The 19191-nt window shown below is 35.0% G+C and overlaps 1 protein-coding gene across 1 annotated transcript; it reads right to left on the bottom strand.

The window, feature by feature from the left end:
• Positions 1-560: 560 nt before the first annotated feature.
• On the bottom strand, positions 561-16207 carry LOC104081272 (dedicator of cytokinesis protein 9-like; the record flags this gene model as incomplete). The annotated part of the gene is made up of 18 exons (XM_009583944.1): positions 561-632; positions 762-887; positions 1026-1095; positions 1230-1345; positions 5882-5971; positions 6616-6702; positions 8080-8201; positions 8586-8709; positions 8975-9067; positions 9664-9729; positions 9854-10041; positions 10123-10202; positions 12024-12146; positions 12581-12663; positions 15062-15184; positions 15327-15527; positions 15894-16034; positions 16133-16207. Coding segments are annotated over 18 exons (1980 nt in total), but the record flags the coding sequence as incomplete, so codon positions are not given.
• Positions 16208-19191: the final 2984 nt, after the last annotated feature.

Raw genomic sequence — 19191 nt, 5'->3', positions numbered from 1 at the left:
TCTGCTTTATAAGATTATACTTTCATTTCAGTTGAATTGATTAATTAAATTAATGCAATTAATTTAACTGATTGTAATAAGCTCAAAATAGTGGGGTGAAATAAGAAATATTCCATTCACAGAGTGAACAGAAGCACAAACTCGTTCCTCAAGGAACATCAAAACAATATTGGAAATTTAAGTTTAAAGATCCTGAATTATCTGAACAGATATGAAACAGAAAAAAAAGTGAAGAACAGAAAAAAGTCTCTCTGAATATTTTTCTTACTTTGGTTTGAATTAACAGTATTTCTATTGATTAGTGGTAGAAAAAGTTGTAAGTTTTTTCTTTTTGCTAGAAAATTTTGAGGAATTTCCAAACAGCTCATCAGTTAAAATGAGCAAGAAGTTTGACATCTTAAATGCAAAAGGATGCACTGCACTACATGCACAGCAAACCCTTTGTGCATATATTTACACTCTAAAATATGCAATTAAAATATGTTTTGATTGATTGGAGAAAGAAGAGACTATACAAATTCTCTTTAGAATAACTTTTTTTTTTGCAAAAGTTGACATACCTTCACTTTAGAGTTTTCTATCAAATGCTGAGCCATTGATTTTATCAGAACTTCAAAGAAAAACCATGAATACTGCAGAGAAAAGAAAACATTCTGTAAAATTGCCACATGCATTCAACAACTATTTCAATACAATTAGTTCCTATTCTTCAGTTATGACCAGATAAGAACATACAGTAAAAAGTATAGTTCAATATATACCTTAAGTAGCTTGTTGCTTGTAAGAAAGTCAGCAGATGGCTTTAAAATTGTTGTCATGGACTTTGTCAATTCTTCATGTACTGTCTTATATTCAGAAGCAACATAGGGTTCAGCTTTATAAGCATACTTGGGAAGGAAAACCAGAATATAATGTGAAACTATGACATAATATGAAGCAATTGAAATTAAACAGATGTAACTAAATTTAAATATACTCTTTTTAGAGAAATAAAAAAAGGAAACATTTAATTTATTTTTACCTACCTTGACATAAGATCTCAGGTAGCTATCCAAGCCTTCTTCATGACACTGAGCAACAATATGGATAATAACCCTAAACAGAAGTCAGAAATCAAGTAAGCCTACAAAGAAAGCTATGATTGCAATAGCAAAAATGCTACTCGGTTACAGATTTCTGTGATAACCCAGTCATCACTTAAACTCTATGAAACACTTAAAATCCTTTACCTTGTCACATTGACTGCAACTTCCTCTTGAGTTGCTCTAGTGAGAACTCTAAACAACTGGTTTAGAACAGTTGGCAGGAAAGCTATCATCACATGGCCTTCCATAGCATGAAGGCTCTAAAAGAAAGCAGTAATACTGTCACTCCCTTGAAACAATGGCATTTAAATCACAAATTCTGAAACAATAAGATTTACTGCAAGTCTTTTTCCAAAAATACACATTGTTTGCACTATTTGGTGTTAATTACCTGAAATACTGCACAGAAAGCAATCGAGAATAGTTTTCAACATAAATATTTGTTAAATATTTTCTACATCAAGGTAAATTAGGGATAAAAATTCAGTTTTATTAAAGTCATTTTAGAAATAGTTATTTGTACTTTTCTATTGAAATGCTTAATAGGTAACATTTCAATGAAAAGACTACCTGTGTACACCACAGAAAGCTGACACTCTGGTATACTTTGCTGTTTCACCCACCAATGCAGATATTTAGCAAACAGAAGTTCCACAAAAACATACAGATTACTTATCTGTGGTAAGTGCAATACTAGTTATACTAGTTACTGCAAAACAATAAACTAGTATGTTAAAAACCAGAACGAACTAAAATCCCTAACTACCTAATGCTGGAAATTGGAGACAGCAAATTACTAACCACTCAACTTCTTCACGACATGCCTTTGCATTCCATTACATGCGAAAGATATTATAGAGAGAACCACCCTGACATAAAAGGCAGTGTATGCCATTTTATCCTACATTGTTTTATGCCACAAAATTCCCTGGAGTTAAAGGGAGTTTGACAAAAAAAGAGTACATTTGCTGAACACGCATACAGACAACACATTCCAAACATTTCCATTCAGTGTTAAGTAGCTGTCTTGTCTTTGAATGTTTGCCTGTATGCACATTCACACTATTCAGGACTCAAAACAGTCTTCCCTCCTATGTGATCTGCGATTTTTCTTGGAAACAGCAGTCATACGCTACAGCATCTTTTCTGTAAGCCTTGAATATCAGAGCATTGGGTAAATATGCAAATGGAACTTCAGCTCACACTTTTGTCCAGGATGCAAACATTTTTTGATAAAGGTGCTGTTTTAAGTAGGGCTCTGAAGTGGACTCCTAACCTAACTTCTGATGCCTTTGAGTATTTAATTACACTTAGGCTGCCAGAAGTAGCTGTGCCCTTTGATCTCTCAGGCAGCAATGGAGGTAACTACAAGCAGATACCTCAACTTATAAGATGCCAAGTGATGTTTGGGCTTATGAAACATGAAGGAGAGCATACAAACATCTTGAGACAGGTGAGTCTCAGAAAACCTTTAATTAGAAGTGTCAGATGGTGCTTACACAAAATCCTGTTAGGGAGGGCAAGAGCAGAAAGAAGAGAGAATGGGAAACACTTGTCAGGTTCGGTAACCCAAGCTACTTTGCCAATAGCACACTGACATCGTGGAGGAAAGTAAATCCTAAGTATTTAAATGTGTCATTGCCATTATAGCATAGACATATGCAGGAAACTATCACCAGCGAACTGAAACGTTGATGTTTAAAGAATATTTAGCACCCAGGCTGGCCAAGTCTGGCACAGGCTGACACACAGAAGGCAAGCTCTCAATACACAGGAGAAGTAAAAAGTATTTGGGTCCTTCTGAGGCCTAGCTAGACAGGAGTTCAGCCCAATAGAATTGAGAATAGCCATAATTTGTAGTCGACACAGAAGATAGCATTTGTTTTCTGTTACCATGAAGCGAGACAATAAAGTCAACATGATGTGTTAATCTAGTGGTGTGGAACATGTTCATACCACGTGGGGAGAGTGTTCTAGTGTTTGACGACAAGCAAGAGTTATAAAGAGGCTCTGCAGTTGCATTATTCTGTCCCAGGGATTTTGGCAAGACATGGTCTTGTCGCTGAACCTAAAGATTTTGCTAATGTGGAATTAATATAAACATAAATAGTTTAAGCAAAGGAATCAGCTACCCAAATATATTACAGTATTTGTGATCATATACAACTGAAGTAAATGATGTGATTTCGGAGTGATCTGAGGAAGCGTTCTTTTGAGCTTTCCCCTTTTTAGGGAATTTATGTATATTAATGATACATTAATATCTGATGGTCACCTTCTTCTACCAGACTAACAAGACTTGTGAATATCAAGAGAATCAAGCCTTTGATTCCAGGCAACTGTCATTTTTGATGGTCAGCGAGTAGCAAGATAAATCTGAAATTGCCATGCTAGTCCCTGGAAGAGATTTTGATTATGTCAGATTCAAGTAGAGCTCTGGTAAACTTAAGAAACACTGAGATTTCCCAAAGTACTGTGAATCCCGACGAATCAAACAGGTCAGAAACTGACTGAGGGTTGTTTACAACTTCAGCTCCTGAGGTAAGAATCAACCAACCGCCCACAAAGTACAGGGTCGTTCCATTCCTCATAACATGAACAGTCACCGCTGCCAGCACCCGGTAGAGAGGGTCTCCATGGTGTACAAACTGATTTTTTAATAGTAGTGATTCAGACTTGTTATGTATGCAGAGATTTTAGTAATAATGGTTCTTTTCATGTACCATCTGACTGTTTCCCAGACCAACTGCTTTATAATACAGCACCAGAAAGAGCAAATTCTGTTTCTTCACCTGAATTTATCAATGAAGACATTCAGTTCCCTGAGGTCCAGTATGGGCAACAATCCTTCCCTTCTTCTTGATACCAGAAAACATCTGCCATTTTCTCTGGCACCACAAATAGCAGGAAGGCTACACCCCTTGGAAAAAAGTGATGGAAATGATACTGACAATTTTAAAGATCTTCAATGAGCCACAGGTCAGACTCTAAGACCTCTAATTCATGATGACAGATATTTAGGACATACCATCTTTACTATACGGAGAGAAAAAAAGACAGAGGTTAAGTCCAATGATGAAGGTTCAGTGTCCCAAGTAATCTTAAAACCACAATCAGAGGACAAGAAGGCAAAGCTGCACCAATGAAAAAAATGCCTTTTATGACTAGGACTTCTAAAAACCCGGATGATTCCTTTGTTTGTATTTTGATAGAACACGGGGGGAAATTGAATACCAATAACTTTAAATCTCTTGCAAAAAAGTACAAACAGTAAGAAGTGAGAGATAAAGAGGTTCCCTTCTTCAAAAAGAAATCTCAGACAGCAGCACCACAATCTCCCAGAAGGATTACTTGGGGAAAGATGGAATAATCCCCATGGCCTTAAGGCAAGATGAAACACACTGAAGCAGTAGTTCTTATCCTCTTCTGTCTCTATTGGAGAGATTTCTTCAGGGCACAAACCACATACACACACTTAGAAAGACACTATATTTTGAAAAGCATCATGATGACAGAGGATTTGCAAGTGCGGTATCAGGGAAGGATTCTGCACACCAGCTGTCTCTAACTCCAGTAGGGCCTCTTGATACTGCAGTGTGCTGACTTTTAAAGGCAAAACACTACCAGGCTTAGTGCTAGTGCCATCTAAGTGGGGACTATTTGGTACAATTACTGCAGCAGAAAGCAGTGGAAATAATGATGGCTCCAGATCTAAAGTTATCAAGGAACTCGAAACAGATACTTTAAGTGAGAAACACAGAGAAATGACATCTTATATCAAAACAAGAATGTCAGTAGCAGAAACCCAAGTGAGAGGCATCTCTAGTGACTCATTCTAAGCAACCACAGGAGATGACAAAGTTCAGCTACAAGACTATTTGTTCTTTGCCTTACCCTTTTAATGTGAAGCTACCATGGCCAGAATCCCTTCTAAGGGGTTGTATTATTGTCATATGCTTTGCCAGCACATTTTGGAATTGCAAAATTTCAGAATGATAAGGACAAATAGAAGACTGAGAAACAGGTGTGTCAAGTAAAAAATGGTAATAATAAAACCCCCTATTTCCAAATAGACTTATTCCATCTTCCTACTGTTAATGTACTGTGTCCTGTTTTGTACCAAAGTTGATCACAGAAGTCTTGGGGCAAGGAAGATGACTCAGAGCCATGGTTTTGACGTAACCAAGGTCACAAAGCAAGTCCCATTCAGAAGCATGCCACATTCAGTAGTTATTACTTAAATGTCCTGAGTAGGCAGTCCAGTTTTGTTAATTGATGGTCTTCAATTACAATAATAAACTCTGTTGTGCCTAAGAAAATCAGGAGTTACTTGTGATACCCTACATAGATTTTAAGGTGACTGAAATTTGGGCTTCATATCAAAAATCTGGCCTACTTGGTTAAGACAAAATTGCTGTGGAAACCATGCACTCTATTGATCTAATCCTGAAAGAGAACTGTAGACACGACAATGATGACCTCCTAAGCAAAATTTTAGAAAATCAAGAGTCATCATTCCTTACCATTCTCATGTACAGTTCAACTTGATTATTTTGACAAATTAAGCCATTAGTGTTTCGAAATTATCACTCCTAAGGCTGACCAATCCTGTCTCATTATTTCCTCGTGGTTTCCTCTTAGATTGCAATTGTAAATTTAATCTAGGACAGGAAGTATCTTTTTGTTCTTTTTATACTGCATATTCCATTAATGAGACCTAGAAAATGTCTGAAGCTCCTAGGTCTTGCAAAAGTATAAATAAATAATATAATCTGTTATTCGTTGCCATTTTATACCTTAAGATATTTTACAAGATCAGTTCCTAGTGCACGAGCTCCAGACTCTGTTTTCTGACAGTACTGAAAAAAATTATGCAAGTGCTGGTCCTGTCAAAGACAAAAAGAACAACAAATTAAACAAAATCTAACATTACTATCCATAATCCAAACCAGACACATTAAAAATATTCATATATAGAAATCCATATATGTGTCCATAGATTCAATTTTCAAAAATAATTGAAGTGCACTACTCCGAAGACTAATTTAGTCTACATGATTTTTTTTTTAACCCACATAAGAAATTTCCAGTGATTTTTGAATACCTGTTATAGAAAACACCACTTATATTTGCTTCAAATAAAATGAAATGCAGAAAATAGCATACTTAATATTAGTTATCCCAACCTATCATAATATGTATTTTATGAGGAGTTATAACAGGACTCACTGCTTTGTAGACATGCCAGTAAATAGCTTTCAGACAACTATGACCACTCTTCTAACAGGAAAATTCAGATTGGAATGCATGACAAAGTTAGACAAAAGGCTCACATTTTGAATAGCTTCCATCTAAGATCTGCTGTTTTTCACAGCTGATGTGAAAGAGAGATACCATGCAGAGTGTCCAAGAGACAAAAAAGTAAGAGATCAGCATATTGAGTTTAAGAATCTTCCCAAATATTGTGTACATATAACAAACATACATTATTCCTAAAACTTTCTCTAATATAATTTGTTTTATAACTCACCTGTGTATACACAGTTGACACCAGATGAGTGGATATTTTTAACAGTTGTTTGCCTCCATCTACCCATTTAATTTCAGGACCAGAATGCTGCACGCACATATGCAGAGGAAAAGTAAAATAATACAGCGGTACACTAAAGTAAAACAATTTGTTTATAGTTCCACAAACAACACCTTTCTTTTTTTTTTAAAAACAGTTTGAAGAAATGTGCGCAATGAATAAAGTCATAAAAAAAGGAAAATTATGCAGGCAATATTACCAAAAGCATTTATGAAGCTTAAAATGTATTTTATAAGTCCCACAGTAGTTTCCTCACTGCTTAACAAAATTGCTTTTCTCTAAGACACAGATTTCATGTTTCCCCTACAATTCTGCAAAGAAACTTCTGACTAGAGAAAAATATCTACTAGTTTTCTGAGGAAAATAACACAAGAATTTCCACAGATACTCACACAGTTTAAAGCTTAACATAGGTCACCGATAGGTAGCAGCCAGTGCTTCCTTCCCATCCCATTTCCAAAGAACTGAGAATGGAAATGCTCAGCTGTCTACCCTGACAACCAGTTAGGGAGAGATTACTGCTAGATCTACAACTAGTCATATTGGTCCTAACCTTCTACCCATGGGCATGAGCAGAGACAAACAGCAGAGGCATAAAGAATACACCTATAATGTGCAAAGATGAAATATGTAAAGGAGACAATGATTGGAAAGCTTACAGCAGAATTTAAAAAAGGAAAAGTTGGTACAATAGGAGGAGAGCAGCACCTCTTGCTGTTGATTTTAGGCCTCTTCCTCCAAAATGAGTCAATTTTGTCTCTGCATTTCATTCTTTTAGTCAAATCCCCTATCACGTTTTACGTTTTGTATCCTCCTCGGTATCATTTTTATTACTACAATTTTGCAAGCTTTCTGCTTTGAAGAATACAACCAGAAATTTTACTAGTGAAGTATAAAGATCACAAAAATCAAGATGTGAGAATAAGACTTTTTCAGGAATAAAGGACTTACTGAAAGGAGACAGCATGAAACGCTAAAAAAAATTTAGTAAAGGACTTCAGATTATTTGCATATCTTCATAAACTCAAAATAGTTTAATACATATAAAAATTACTGTAATTTCTAGTTAATTATTACTACAAAAAAAAGAAACTTACACATTTCCCAAGTACATCAGCTAAATAATAACAGAAATAAGTACTTAACAATTTAAACAAAAAACTATATTAGGACAGATTGATTCAAATTCTTGTATAAGTCAGAATTTAGTCATAAGTTTTGTCTGCCATTTCTGTTTGGGTTTGTTTGTTTCCTCTAAGTCAGATGTCTAACTTTTGCAAAGCACTCCATTTCAACTATAAAAGAAAAAAAATTCTACTTTAATCTTATGAGACTGAGGAATTATAACCAAACCTTCTCTCCACATCTTTTTTTGAAAGATTAGAGCAATTTTATATAACATACCTTTCCAACCCCCATTTCTTGATAACTAAGATAGCCTGATGGAAGATTTGCTGACACTGGGATCTGTTGCTCATTGGTCACCACTCTTCCATCTTTTATTAGAGGAAGCCAAGAATACCCAACTACGGAACATGAAAGGCAAGTAATTTTAAATATATTATGAATCTTCACATAAACCCTTACAAAAGTCTTACTGTATACTTCTGATATGTAATTCATAAACTAGAAAATGTTACTGTAAGGGCCAAATGATTTGAAATTGTTAGAAAGAATTGAAAAGGCAAATAAATTGTCACTGAGTTTGAAAAAACATACATTCGATAGACATTCTAAAATAACATTTGAAAAATTAAAAGAAACACTTAATGAAATCTTTCAGTCAGTATAATGTAATTAGAAAGCATTATATGGATCACAAAAATCACAGGTTACCAGATAAGCATTCTTCATAAAATCTCCCCAGTAGTTACTGAAAGTAAAGCATTAGCGTACATTAGCGTACAAACCTTGTGTTTCAACAACATCTTTCTTCTTTGTACTCCCTTTGCTTGAGTTATCACAGCTGACATGGTAGAAGGTGAACAACAAATGGTGCTTTTCGTGTAACTGAGTGGGTAATTCTATTTTAATCTGAAAGGCAAAGAATCACAACCTTTGTAGAAGTCTTCATCTAGAGCCGTGACATGCCTTACTGGCTGCACACTTAAAAAGTTATTCAAAGCAAGATCAAGAATCACACACACAAAACTTACAAAAATTTACTGACAGTGAAAAGGGGGGTCTGATTTAACTGAAATCATTATCAAGAACTTTGCAATCCTCAAATCTTTTCTTGTATTTTTGAAACTTACATAATACCTAAACCAGTAAAAGTTACCTCAGAAAGGTAGCTTACCTCATCATAAAACTCTGGATTTTGATGGTGATGCAGAACAGCAGCGAACGCACTTCTAGTAAATACTGGTCCACCTGGCCTACCATAGATACACTAATAATAGAAAAAAAAAAAAGGAAAAAAGAACAAAAAACCCCTGTGATCCTTTTTCACGCTCAGCTTAGAATCTGTTCCACCTAGAATTTGAAATATTTTAACTTGTGTTTAACTTGGTTCCTTTGCACAGAGAGGGGATTACATGATCTGTAGTCTGCCTGCTGTGCAGTAGAACTGACACTGTGATTTCACCTCAGGATTCCTACACATTTTTCTACTACTTTTCTTCCAGGCACCTCTTATACCCTGTGGTAACTCAAACAAACACAGAGCTTGGTTCTGCAGTTGATCTAAAGCTTTATTGTTTTAACTTAAAGAATTCCTCCTGTGGAACAGGCAGAAGCCACCCTTGTTTGCAACAAGTTTATTCTTGGAATTTTTGTTGATATAAAGAAATGAAATGCTCTGAGGGTTCTTTAGTAATCTTTTATATCAAAAACAAGCAAGTCATCTAGTAGTTACTCTTATGCCAAATGCAAAAGGAGGACAGAAAGCTACCATCCCAAACTAGATAAATTAATCCAGTACTACTGTATTATTTAGTTAACGGTTCACTATTTTCTTCTATCAGTCACAAAAATCGAAAGACTAACCTTTAAAGGCAAAGAATCCTCTTCATCAGAATCCTTGAACTCAATGCATACTGCAATATTTCTAGCCTAAAGCAGTATTTAAAAACAAAAACCCAAACACTTAGTTGCAAAGATCATTCACAGAAATATAGTATGTAAACAATCTTAACCAAATCTGAGAAAGAAGAATGTACAGTTTTCCTGTACTCACCTTTGCAAAAGACTTTTGACTGTCATATTTCAAGTGTTTTGGATAAACATAAAGATGATTGTTGTAGATGGTGAAAGGCTGAGTGTGTTTTGGTATACAGGGAACAAATTCCTCTATTTCAAACGTTATTAGTGCCTTGGTACTGTTTTCAAACTGTTTCATGGGAATGTATGATGAGTTAACATAATCTGAAAACACATAAAAAAACCAATAAAAAACTGAAGAGAAACAGCCTGAATGTTCATTTATCAGTGTTTATAAATACTTACTTGGAAAATCTGGTGACACATTATCAATTGTAACATCCAGATTTCCTAAAATAACAGGAAGTTTGGCCATCTTTTCAGGTCTATAGGAAGGAAAAAAACCTCAAAGTCAGGATAAATGCAAAATTATCAGATGTCAGAGAAAAAAGATAATAGGAAACAGAGGTAAAGTAATATCCTGAAATACGAGTATGAGAGGAAAGGTGGTTTGGGGGTGGATGACTAATCTGGTCTTGCTTTTTGCCTAGATTCACAGTTTTCTTCTCCTTTAAATTCTCAAAAAAAAGAAAGTAAGGCTTTATTCACAAATGTGGAAAAGGTTAAGAAAAAGCATGATGTTTTTCTTTCTTTAAATCAAAATTTAAAACTTTATTAGACACAGGTTTTGTTTGCCATGTAATAACTCACTATCATTTGCAGAAAAGAGGGGCCCTATCAGTAAGCTTTTTAAATCTCAATGGCCAGTGATAAGCATTTATGGTAATGGGGTAAGCTTGGGGTAAGAGCAAAGGGGGAGAGAAACCAGTAAGTTAACAAAATGCATCTTCTACTCAGTAATTTTTTTTCTACCTCCTCCTTTTTCTAGAGTAATAACTGACCCTGCAAAATATTTACTATTAACTAGCCTACTATGAAATTTCTTACGTGTTATCATGTAGCTAATTCAGAAATATGATCTGAAGTAGGAGTATTTTCCATGTTAAAACAGCAGTGCAGAACCCTTTATTAATAAAGATAGTCAGCAGCATGATTTTTTTAAATTATTGCAGAGGAAGTGGATGCAAAATTTTCCCAAAATGCAATCCTATGCTGTGAAGCAAACAACTTTTTCTGGTTGGAGTCTGGATTCTAATTGCAATAGCTAAGCCTTAGACATTACAATCTCCTTCTTATTAAAATTCCTGTGAAATACTGTACACTGTTCCTCAAACAGGATGCTGAAATAACCAAAAGCATTTCCTTAATTCATAAAGTAAAGTGACGTGGCAGGCTAATTTACTATATCAGTTTCAGTTTCAATAATACTGTTTCTGGCAAGGAGTATCAGTACAGCAATTTCAACGCTATGTAAACTTCAATGAAACTTTAAGCAGCTTGCTAAAATGGAATTAAAATATCTATTACAAACTTCATCTCCTTATCAGATTTGGTAAGCAAGAATAAAATAAAGAAAGTATAGCCCAAGCCTTTTGCAACTAGCAATTGTTCAAATTAATAGAATTCCAGCTAACTGTACCTTAACAGAAGTGGAAATGCCTTTGTGAAGCAGCAAAATATTTATACTCTATTTAATAAGAAAGTGGATTAAAACTAGTTTACTAATAGGGTCATCTGTCAGTAGGAGATTCTTCAGCCTTGCACACAAACTGATGCAGTCTTTAGGAATACTTTGTAAAAAAGGATGACCAATGTTCTGTTATTTAGGCATCCTGAGCCACATGCACTCCCAAGGAAGGTGGACTGGATACTGGCTTGAATCCCTTTCCCTGAGAGCTAGCATTCTCTGTCCAAGGTCAGTGAACGTATGATTTGTGCTCATACTTGTTTTCCTTTGAGAACCCGAAGAGTGTATTGTGCAAGCATAACTCCTAACACAGAGCTACTTCAGGATATGATGCTTACTGCATGTTAGACAAGGCATAATACTTCAGTCCTGCTTGTAGCCCCCAAACACCGCAAAGGAAAGATCCGTAGCTTGTATGAAGGCCTTGATTATATTTATACAACTTCTATATTTGAAGTGAAAAACATATAAATACATACCTCAAAAGATTAGATGCTCCAGTTCAAGACCATAACAAAAAATGGTGGGGCTTGGGAGGGGCGTGTGGAGTGGGGTGGGGTGTAAGGGTATGGTTGGTTTGTTTGGGTTTGTTTTTTTAAAGTGGGGAAATTAGACTTACTTCCTGAAATCTGCTAATAATTTCAGCATGTCTTCATTTGAAAGTTTATTACTGTCTTGTCTGAAGAGAGGAGAAAATCTTGCATTTTTGTCCAAGGTTCCTGAGGCATCTTTAAACAGCGTCCTGAAAGTCAAAATCTTGCTTTCAGCTGAGTTTATGAAAGTGTTGAAATTCAATTCAGGAAATTTCTTTACTACAAATTAGAACATACTGTTCATTTAAGCATTTAATACTCTTGTCACTGCAGGTGAGTTTTAACATAAATAGCTGAGTCTAACAAATCCAGTGTGAACCATTTCATTCGTAGTAAAATAAAAAATACTGACAATAGAAAAAAGTTGGCAATATTCAATGGTTTGAATAATAATATATTGAATGTTTATAACTTTTTTCTTATTACAGAGCTAAAGTGTAAGTTTGTCAGAAATCTTTGGTTAATTGAAAGTAAAACAAGAAATAATTTAAATAGCACATTAAGTTTTACAAGAAGTGAGATGCAGAAAATAATGTTAAAGAAAAGTTAGGAAAAAATACAGATTGACAAGATCTGTCCTTACCTAGCTGCCCACGCAAAAGGCATTCTATATTGACCTAATCTCTGGCATGCCTGCTTAGCGTTCTTCAAAACTTTCTGTGCAACCTGCAAGGGACAGAAGAAATAGCCACATTTTAAAAGCTACATTTTTTGCACTGTTAGTACACAAGAAAAAAAACACTTATTGACACTGATATGAATTGGAAAATCTTCTTTAGAAGATTAATCCTAAGTATGCAAGTGAAAGACAAATGAAAATACTTAACAATTCATTTCAGGTTAAGCAGGGCCTGCTAATTTCATAGCATTTCATGGGTGAAAACCCAGAGCCATCTATACTGCCAATAACACATATTTAATTAAGCAAGAAAAAAAAATTATTATATACAAAACTCATACGAAAGCTAGAGCAAAATTCAACTGGTTTTTAAGACAAAATCGTGACTCCAGATAAAAACATTTCCCCCTCTACTTGCTCCCCTATTCACCACCCACTCTATGTACCAGAACACATTCCTGCAAAGTAAATAGTAAAATACACTGCAATACTTGTATTACAAACACACACAGAATATGGTGAGGAGTTGTATGCAGATCCATGGACAATCCTACATATGGGCATTGCAACATTGTTTTCATTAAAACTTTAAATTCTTTGTTTTGTTAACTTTTAAGTGAATAAACAATTCCATTATTTAGAACCAACATGTATAACAATCAGAGCCAGAAACCCACTAGTTTGAGATGCTCAACACCGAGCTGTACCACTTGGACTAAAGCAGAAGCTCCTGACAGAGCAATGGGCTTCTCTTTTCCAGAAACCAGCTTCTCATATGTGCCTACACAGAGCAAAATTATTTGCCAGAGGCAGAAAAACAGAGTAAACCTGCCTGAATATTACCCCTGATCTATGCTGTTGACATTATGAAGAGCTGTTTCTATTAGTGTGTTGTTTGAGCTCTCTATTATCCATTCCTGTAAAAAGGCGGAAATTGCACTCAGAAGCATAGAACCTTGATAAGTAATCATCATTAATTCACTGTATTCAATGTTTAAGGGGAGAACAAGTGATCTCTTGGCTATAGAATTTGCTGTTTCCATTTTCCCTTTTTCTTGTCCTGAGTAGTAATTCTGCAGGGAACTGAAACTTGCTCATTGCACTGACACACATGGAGGCCTTGTACGTTCTGTTTTGTTTCAAATTAATACAGTGTAATCTCACAGAACAAAAACAGAAAAAAAATTCAAACTAAGTGTTCAATTGTATAAAATTATAAGCAAATGAATACCAGAAACGGACAGCATAAGTTAATATCACCATGAATGTTCCTATTGGCTACTCTTGCAGTACAGGACAACACAAGTCTAGCACTCAGCATCAAATTTGGGAACACTTGGGCTTATTTAACCTTCCCATGTGGTTTAGGCCCGAGACCACAAAAATCAGTTACTCAGTTCAGGTGTGTTTTAACTCAGTAACAGTCAGCATACACTTCAAAACCAGACTCCTAAAATGCAAAAGCTGCTGTTTTCCAACAACAGCTGAAAAAAATCTCAAGTATTCCTGGAAAAGCAAATCAGTAGTCTGATCTATATTAAGACCAAGTAAAAAATGCAGGTTTTTTACGTGTAGCTTAGCCAGCATTAAATTAGTAGGAAAGAATGCTGTTCCTCTGCAGAAACTGAAAGTTAACCCTTCCTTCTTCCCTTTCAACTAGCTGAAAACTGGAAGAATGTCAACAGTAGCTGACATTGCTTACAAAAAACCCTTTTCTACTAGTATCCTGGTCCAACGATTTAACTGTAAATCAACAAAATTAAAACTCTATTTCTTCAGCATCAAACAAGCAGCAGCAACTGACAAAGTTTCTTGTAGACGTGTTTCTAAAAACATTAAAATGTTATGTCATCCTAGACTCCTGTAAACTTAATATGTTTCTGTGGTTTATTTCCAAAAGTGATTTGGAGTTCTATCAAATCTGCAAAGCATTTTATACATAAGAACAGGGGCTTAATGAGCTCAAGTGTTCTGAAGGAAAAAACAGCAAAAGGGCAGATAAAGTTACAGCAAACTGTGATCACCAAAAAGTGGCAGAAAGGAAAAGTCAACAACAATGATACAATAAATAAGATGCATTGAGTGAGAGAGGCATACAGTTAACTTCTGACCTAATTTAATATTTCATTGTTCAACAATTTTCAACTCAACTTTCACACTGAAGTCTAATATTCTTTTGTCAAATGAGTTTATTTAAAACCATTATAAAAATCACAGATTATGTCATGATTATAAAAAGCTAAATGTTTCCCAATATGTTAGACTTTATGTATAATGTTTCATTTCATAATAGTTACTAGTAATAACTACAACTTACTAAATCAAATCATCCAGTTATCTGAATTTTCTATAAAAGAACTAAGCTTTTTATTGATATTTCTTAATTTCAAATCAACCTGTCTTGCCTCAGCATTTTTCCCCGTGCCACAGAAGAAGATAACATACCTTTGAAGAATCTGAACTTTTCATATATGGTTCAGCACAATGTGTAATACTTCCTTGTAATACTTTTTCTATTCTAGCCACGAGGAAAATGTCAGTATGAGGACATGTGACTGAGAATATTCCCTAGAAATAAAACAAGAGATAAAGATAAAAGGAAAATGCACAGGCATTTTACATTACCTAATAGAAAGCCATCCAAAACATGTTGGAAAACTCTCTACTTATATACAAAATCCTACTAATTCTTTAGGTTACTAGTTCTTACCTGCTTTGGATATTGTAACACCGTTTCATGAATGTCTTGAATTCTGTGTAAGCTATCACCACTGCCATTTACCATTTGTTGAGATGCATTGGGTATCATGTACCTTACTGAGGCGTGGTTCAAATCAACATGGAAATCTGCTGAAATCTTCCGGTTGTTTTTAATATCAAATAGTGATAATGTGACAAAAAAAGGTTCTACCTAGACATGTGAAAAAAAGAATCAAGTGTTATTGTTGGCCTCTATATCACTGTAAAAATGTGTATGAAAGGAAGATGAGTAACATTTTTATAAACAGTTACACATGGCCATCACTCTAGATACTACTGACAAGGTGTAAAAAGACAGCAAAAGAAAAATTCCACTTTCTACAACACAACAAGAAGATTAGCAGCAAAGTTATTTTGTAGGATTTAGGCTCTCATTTTGACTTAAAGGAGTAGGAAAAACCCCAGAATATAAGTTTCTCAATCACAGCAAGGAATTCCTGCCATTAAGAATAGTGCCAACAAAATATTAAAACATTCATTACAATATTAACAGAAAATAATTAGAAGAATTTTTTACATTTGTTGTTGGTCCTTCTTCATTTTCCGCAACGCAGCTTTGCAAATTAAAAGATAAATCATTACACTTCACAAGAATTTTTTTTCCAAATTTCTCTTCAAATGGCTTCACTTCTGGTTCAATACCAGAAAAGTCAAGTTTCTTTAAAAAGAGAAAAGAAAAATTAAGGTAAGTTGTTTCTCATCTCAAAAGAATCAACATAAAAGAAAATAACATTCTTCCTTGTAAAAAAGTCTAACCTGTGCATCTGGATCCAAGGCAAAAAGTTTAACTCTGCTTTCACTTTTCAACTTGATTTCTGCTTCTCTGGTACTCTGTTCAAAATAAGAAAAAAAATCTTAGTATCACACTACTAAATGAAAGTGGGTTTCAATTTCATTCCTTTTCTGTGATGTTCAAAGCTTTACATGTTTTTAATTCATGCACTCTTCTCTCCCTAACTGATCTTTGCAACTTCTTAGTTTAAATTGTTCCATCATGTCAGAGCAAAAAGTGAGAGGGCTACTCTCCTCTAAAGGCTTTTCCAGGCCTCAAAAAATGTACATCAGGAACACGTAACCTTCCAGGCTCATGGGAAGATTACTCCAGTGTAGCTCATATAGCACTTTGCCTCCTTAAACAATAAATACCTTTCACAACACTATTTTATTTAAAAAAGAAAAAAAAAAAAGTATGAATGTAGGTTAAAGCTCAGAGCTATCCTGAGACCATAAGATTGCTCAGGAAACAACAGGTTACCTAAATTAAGAAACACCATCAGAGCTCTTTTTCTTTTTTCTTTTCCTTGGGTTTTTTTTGTTTGTTTGTTTGATTGATTGATTTTTGTTTTTGTTTTTTTTTGTTTGTTTGTTTGTTTTCTTCAGTTCTACTACCAAATAAGTAGTTTTCCTGTGTGTAGATGGAAAAGCCCTGAAAACTTCCAAAAGATAAAACCCTCGCGCTTAAAAGTTACTGTACACTGTACACTGATCCTGTCTGGGATTTGTGGATACCTACCTATTAACAGTAAAACAATAGTAAAGTGGAACAAAATAGGATGTGAAAACTGATGGTATACATAGGTTACTTTTTCAAAAAAGGTATTATTTAAAGACTATTCTCTGATTTTTAAAGTCACAGGACACAACAAATGGACATATGCATGTGCCAAAATTACCCGTGTAGGAGAGTTGCCATGCCCAAAGTAGTAGCTGGCTAAACAGGGATACAAAATATTACATTACAGACAGGTGTCTATTTTTGGATCAGACTGTACAGGTTAAAAGAAGTTACCAACCCAAAATGCTCATCACTGACCATCAGCTGGAAGTGATCTACTGTCTACATCTGCTTTGCTGGAGGTTGAAGAAACTCCTACTATGTCTCAAGAAAGAAAAAAAAAAACCCAACAAACAAAAACCCCATCAGCTCTAAGAGCTCAAAATTCTACTTTAGGTTGATAATAATAATAAAAAAAAGAATTTGATGCATTACAGAAGAACTTCTGAGGTGTGATTTTGAGTATAGATGCTCTAATGGATTTCATTTACTTTAGTTAGTTATCTTTAACACACACAGGAGAAAAGACAAGAGTTGTTGTGAAAGACATAACCCAGACACTCAATACCAGCAGAGTATTGGTAGACTTTGCTTGTTCAACAGCTGGTATAACAGGGAAATACAGGACTAAACTGTGAAGAAGTTTAAAGATGGGAAGAAGGTTGCATGTATGTTTTGGAAAGGGAATAGTCAGTGGCAAGAACTGAAGAGGAAGATGATCTAGTCACAGGACCAAGACAGAAACTGTTTCAGCTAAAGCATCTTGAATGGTTTTAGATTCTTTGGTGCTTTGTGCACTAAAGACAAGACAAGATAAAAATATGCATTTTTGACTGACAGATCAGGGGCAGTCGGTCAGAAGTCAGGAACTGAAAATGTATGTAGTCATTGACCCTGTCTACAGCGTGGCAGTGACTCTGTAATTCCACTTCCTCATCTGTAAAACAGGGACAATGTTTTCCTACCTGAAGGAATAGCGGGACCCACAATGGTTAAGGAGGTACTTGGGCACACTGATCATGACAATCACACAGTTGTTTAAGATAGAAGTCTAATTTGTTTTCTCCAAAGATTTAAAAAAAAAAACAACAAAAAACTTGAAGAAACCTACATTCACTCTTGGGACTTAAGTTACAGAAAAAGGAACATGAAGAAGGCAGGACAGACAGACAGATTTAGATATATGTGTGCACATCTGTGCACTGAAGTGCACAATGCCATCTTATTTAGTTTATGTTATAAACTAACAACTGTTGATAGAAAAATGAAGGCTTGGAGATGCACTCACAAGGATTAAACCCTTCCTAGGAAGACTGTTTTTTCCCCTATTGTCAGGAGCTCTGCAATCACCCCTGAAGGAATTTCTCTTTCCTCATAAGGCTATGAAGTCAGCTATTGTGAAAATGTCCTCCTAGAACCAACAAAAATAATAGAGCAGCTATAAACTCTTCTAAAAGAAGGCTCAATGTCTTGTAAGTCTTCCACTGGTGAAAAAAGAACCAAATCCAAACCCAAGTAACAGCTGAAAAGACAACGCAAAAAAGAATAGAGGACAAAAAAAATTCCTCAAAATAAACAGCATTTATATAAAGTAATCAAGTTAAGGCACAAGCAGTGTACTAATGTAAATGGGCAGATTTTTCCCTGTACTTCTCCTCAGGGAAAAAAGTCTAGAAAAATGCATTTGAGTAAATTATTTTGAAAGGTAGTGCTTAGTAAAGATGAACTAGAATGCGAAAAATGAAAAACTTACTTTGAAGGAAACAAATTTAAATCGTTTATAACCATGGAATAAAAAAAGCCAGTGCTTAAAGAGCTGAGAAAAATAACATGCTAGAAAAACACCTAGCTTAAAGAGCTGTATGCTTCTGATCAGAAGGTTATGGAAACAGGAAGCAGCATTTGTAGTACTAAAACTATGCAGGTGCTGCAGCCCTGAATAAAAGTCCCCTCTGGAAGTAATATGGAACCTAAGCATTCCAATAACTCTGACTATAAAGAAAGAAAAATCTTCCATACAATAAGAGCATCTAATTTTATATTTGTTTCTGAAATAAATGTTCATAGCCTCACGTAAATATGCTGTTTGATGCTTACAGCTATTCCAAGGAAAACTTGATTGTATGTACCACAATCCCAATTAATTTCCAAATACAGTCGTAGCTGGAGTTAGATGATCATAGAATCATTAAGGTTGGAAAAAACCTCTAAGATCATCCAGTCCAACCTAGCACTGCCAAAGCCACCACTAAACCATGTC

The sequence above is a fragment of the Fulmarus glacialis genome, unplaced genomic scaffold, assembly GCF_000690835.1.
Source record: "Fulmarus glacialis isolate BGI_N327 unplaced genomic scaffold, ASM69083v1 Scaffold43958, whole genome shotgun sequence".
In the NCBI taxonomy this organism is placed as follows: domain Eukaryota; kingdom Metazoa; phylum Chordata; class Aves; order Procellariiformes; family Procellariidae; genus Fulmarus; species Fulmarus glacialis.
This window is presented reverse-complemented; position numbering and strand designations above follow the sequence as displayed.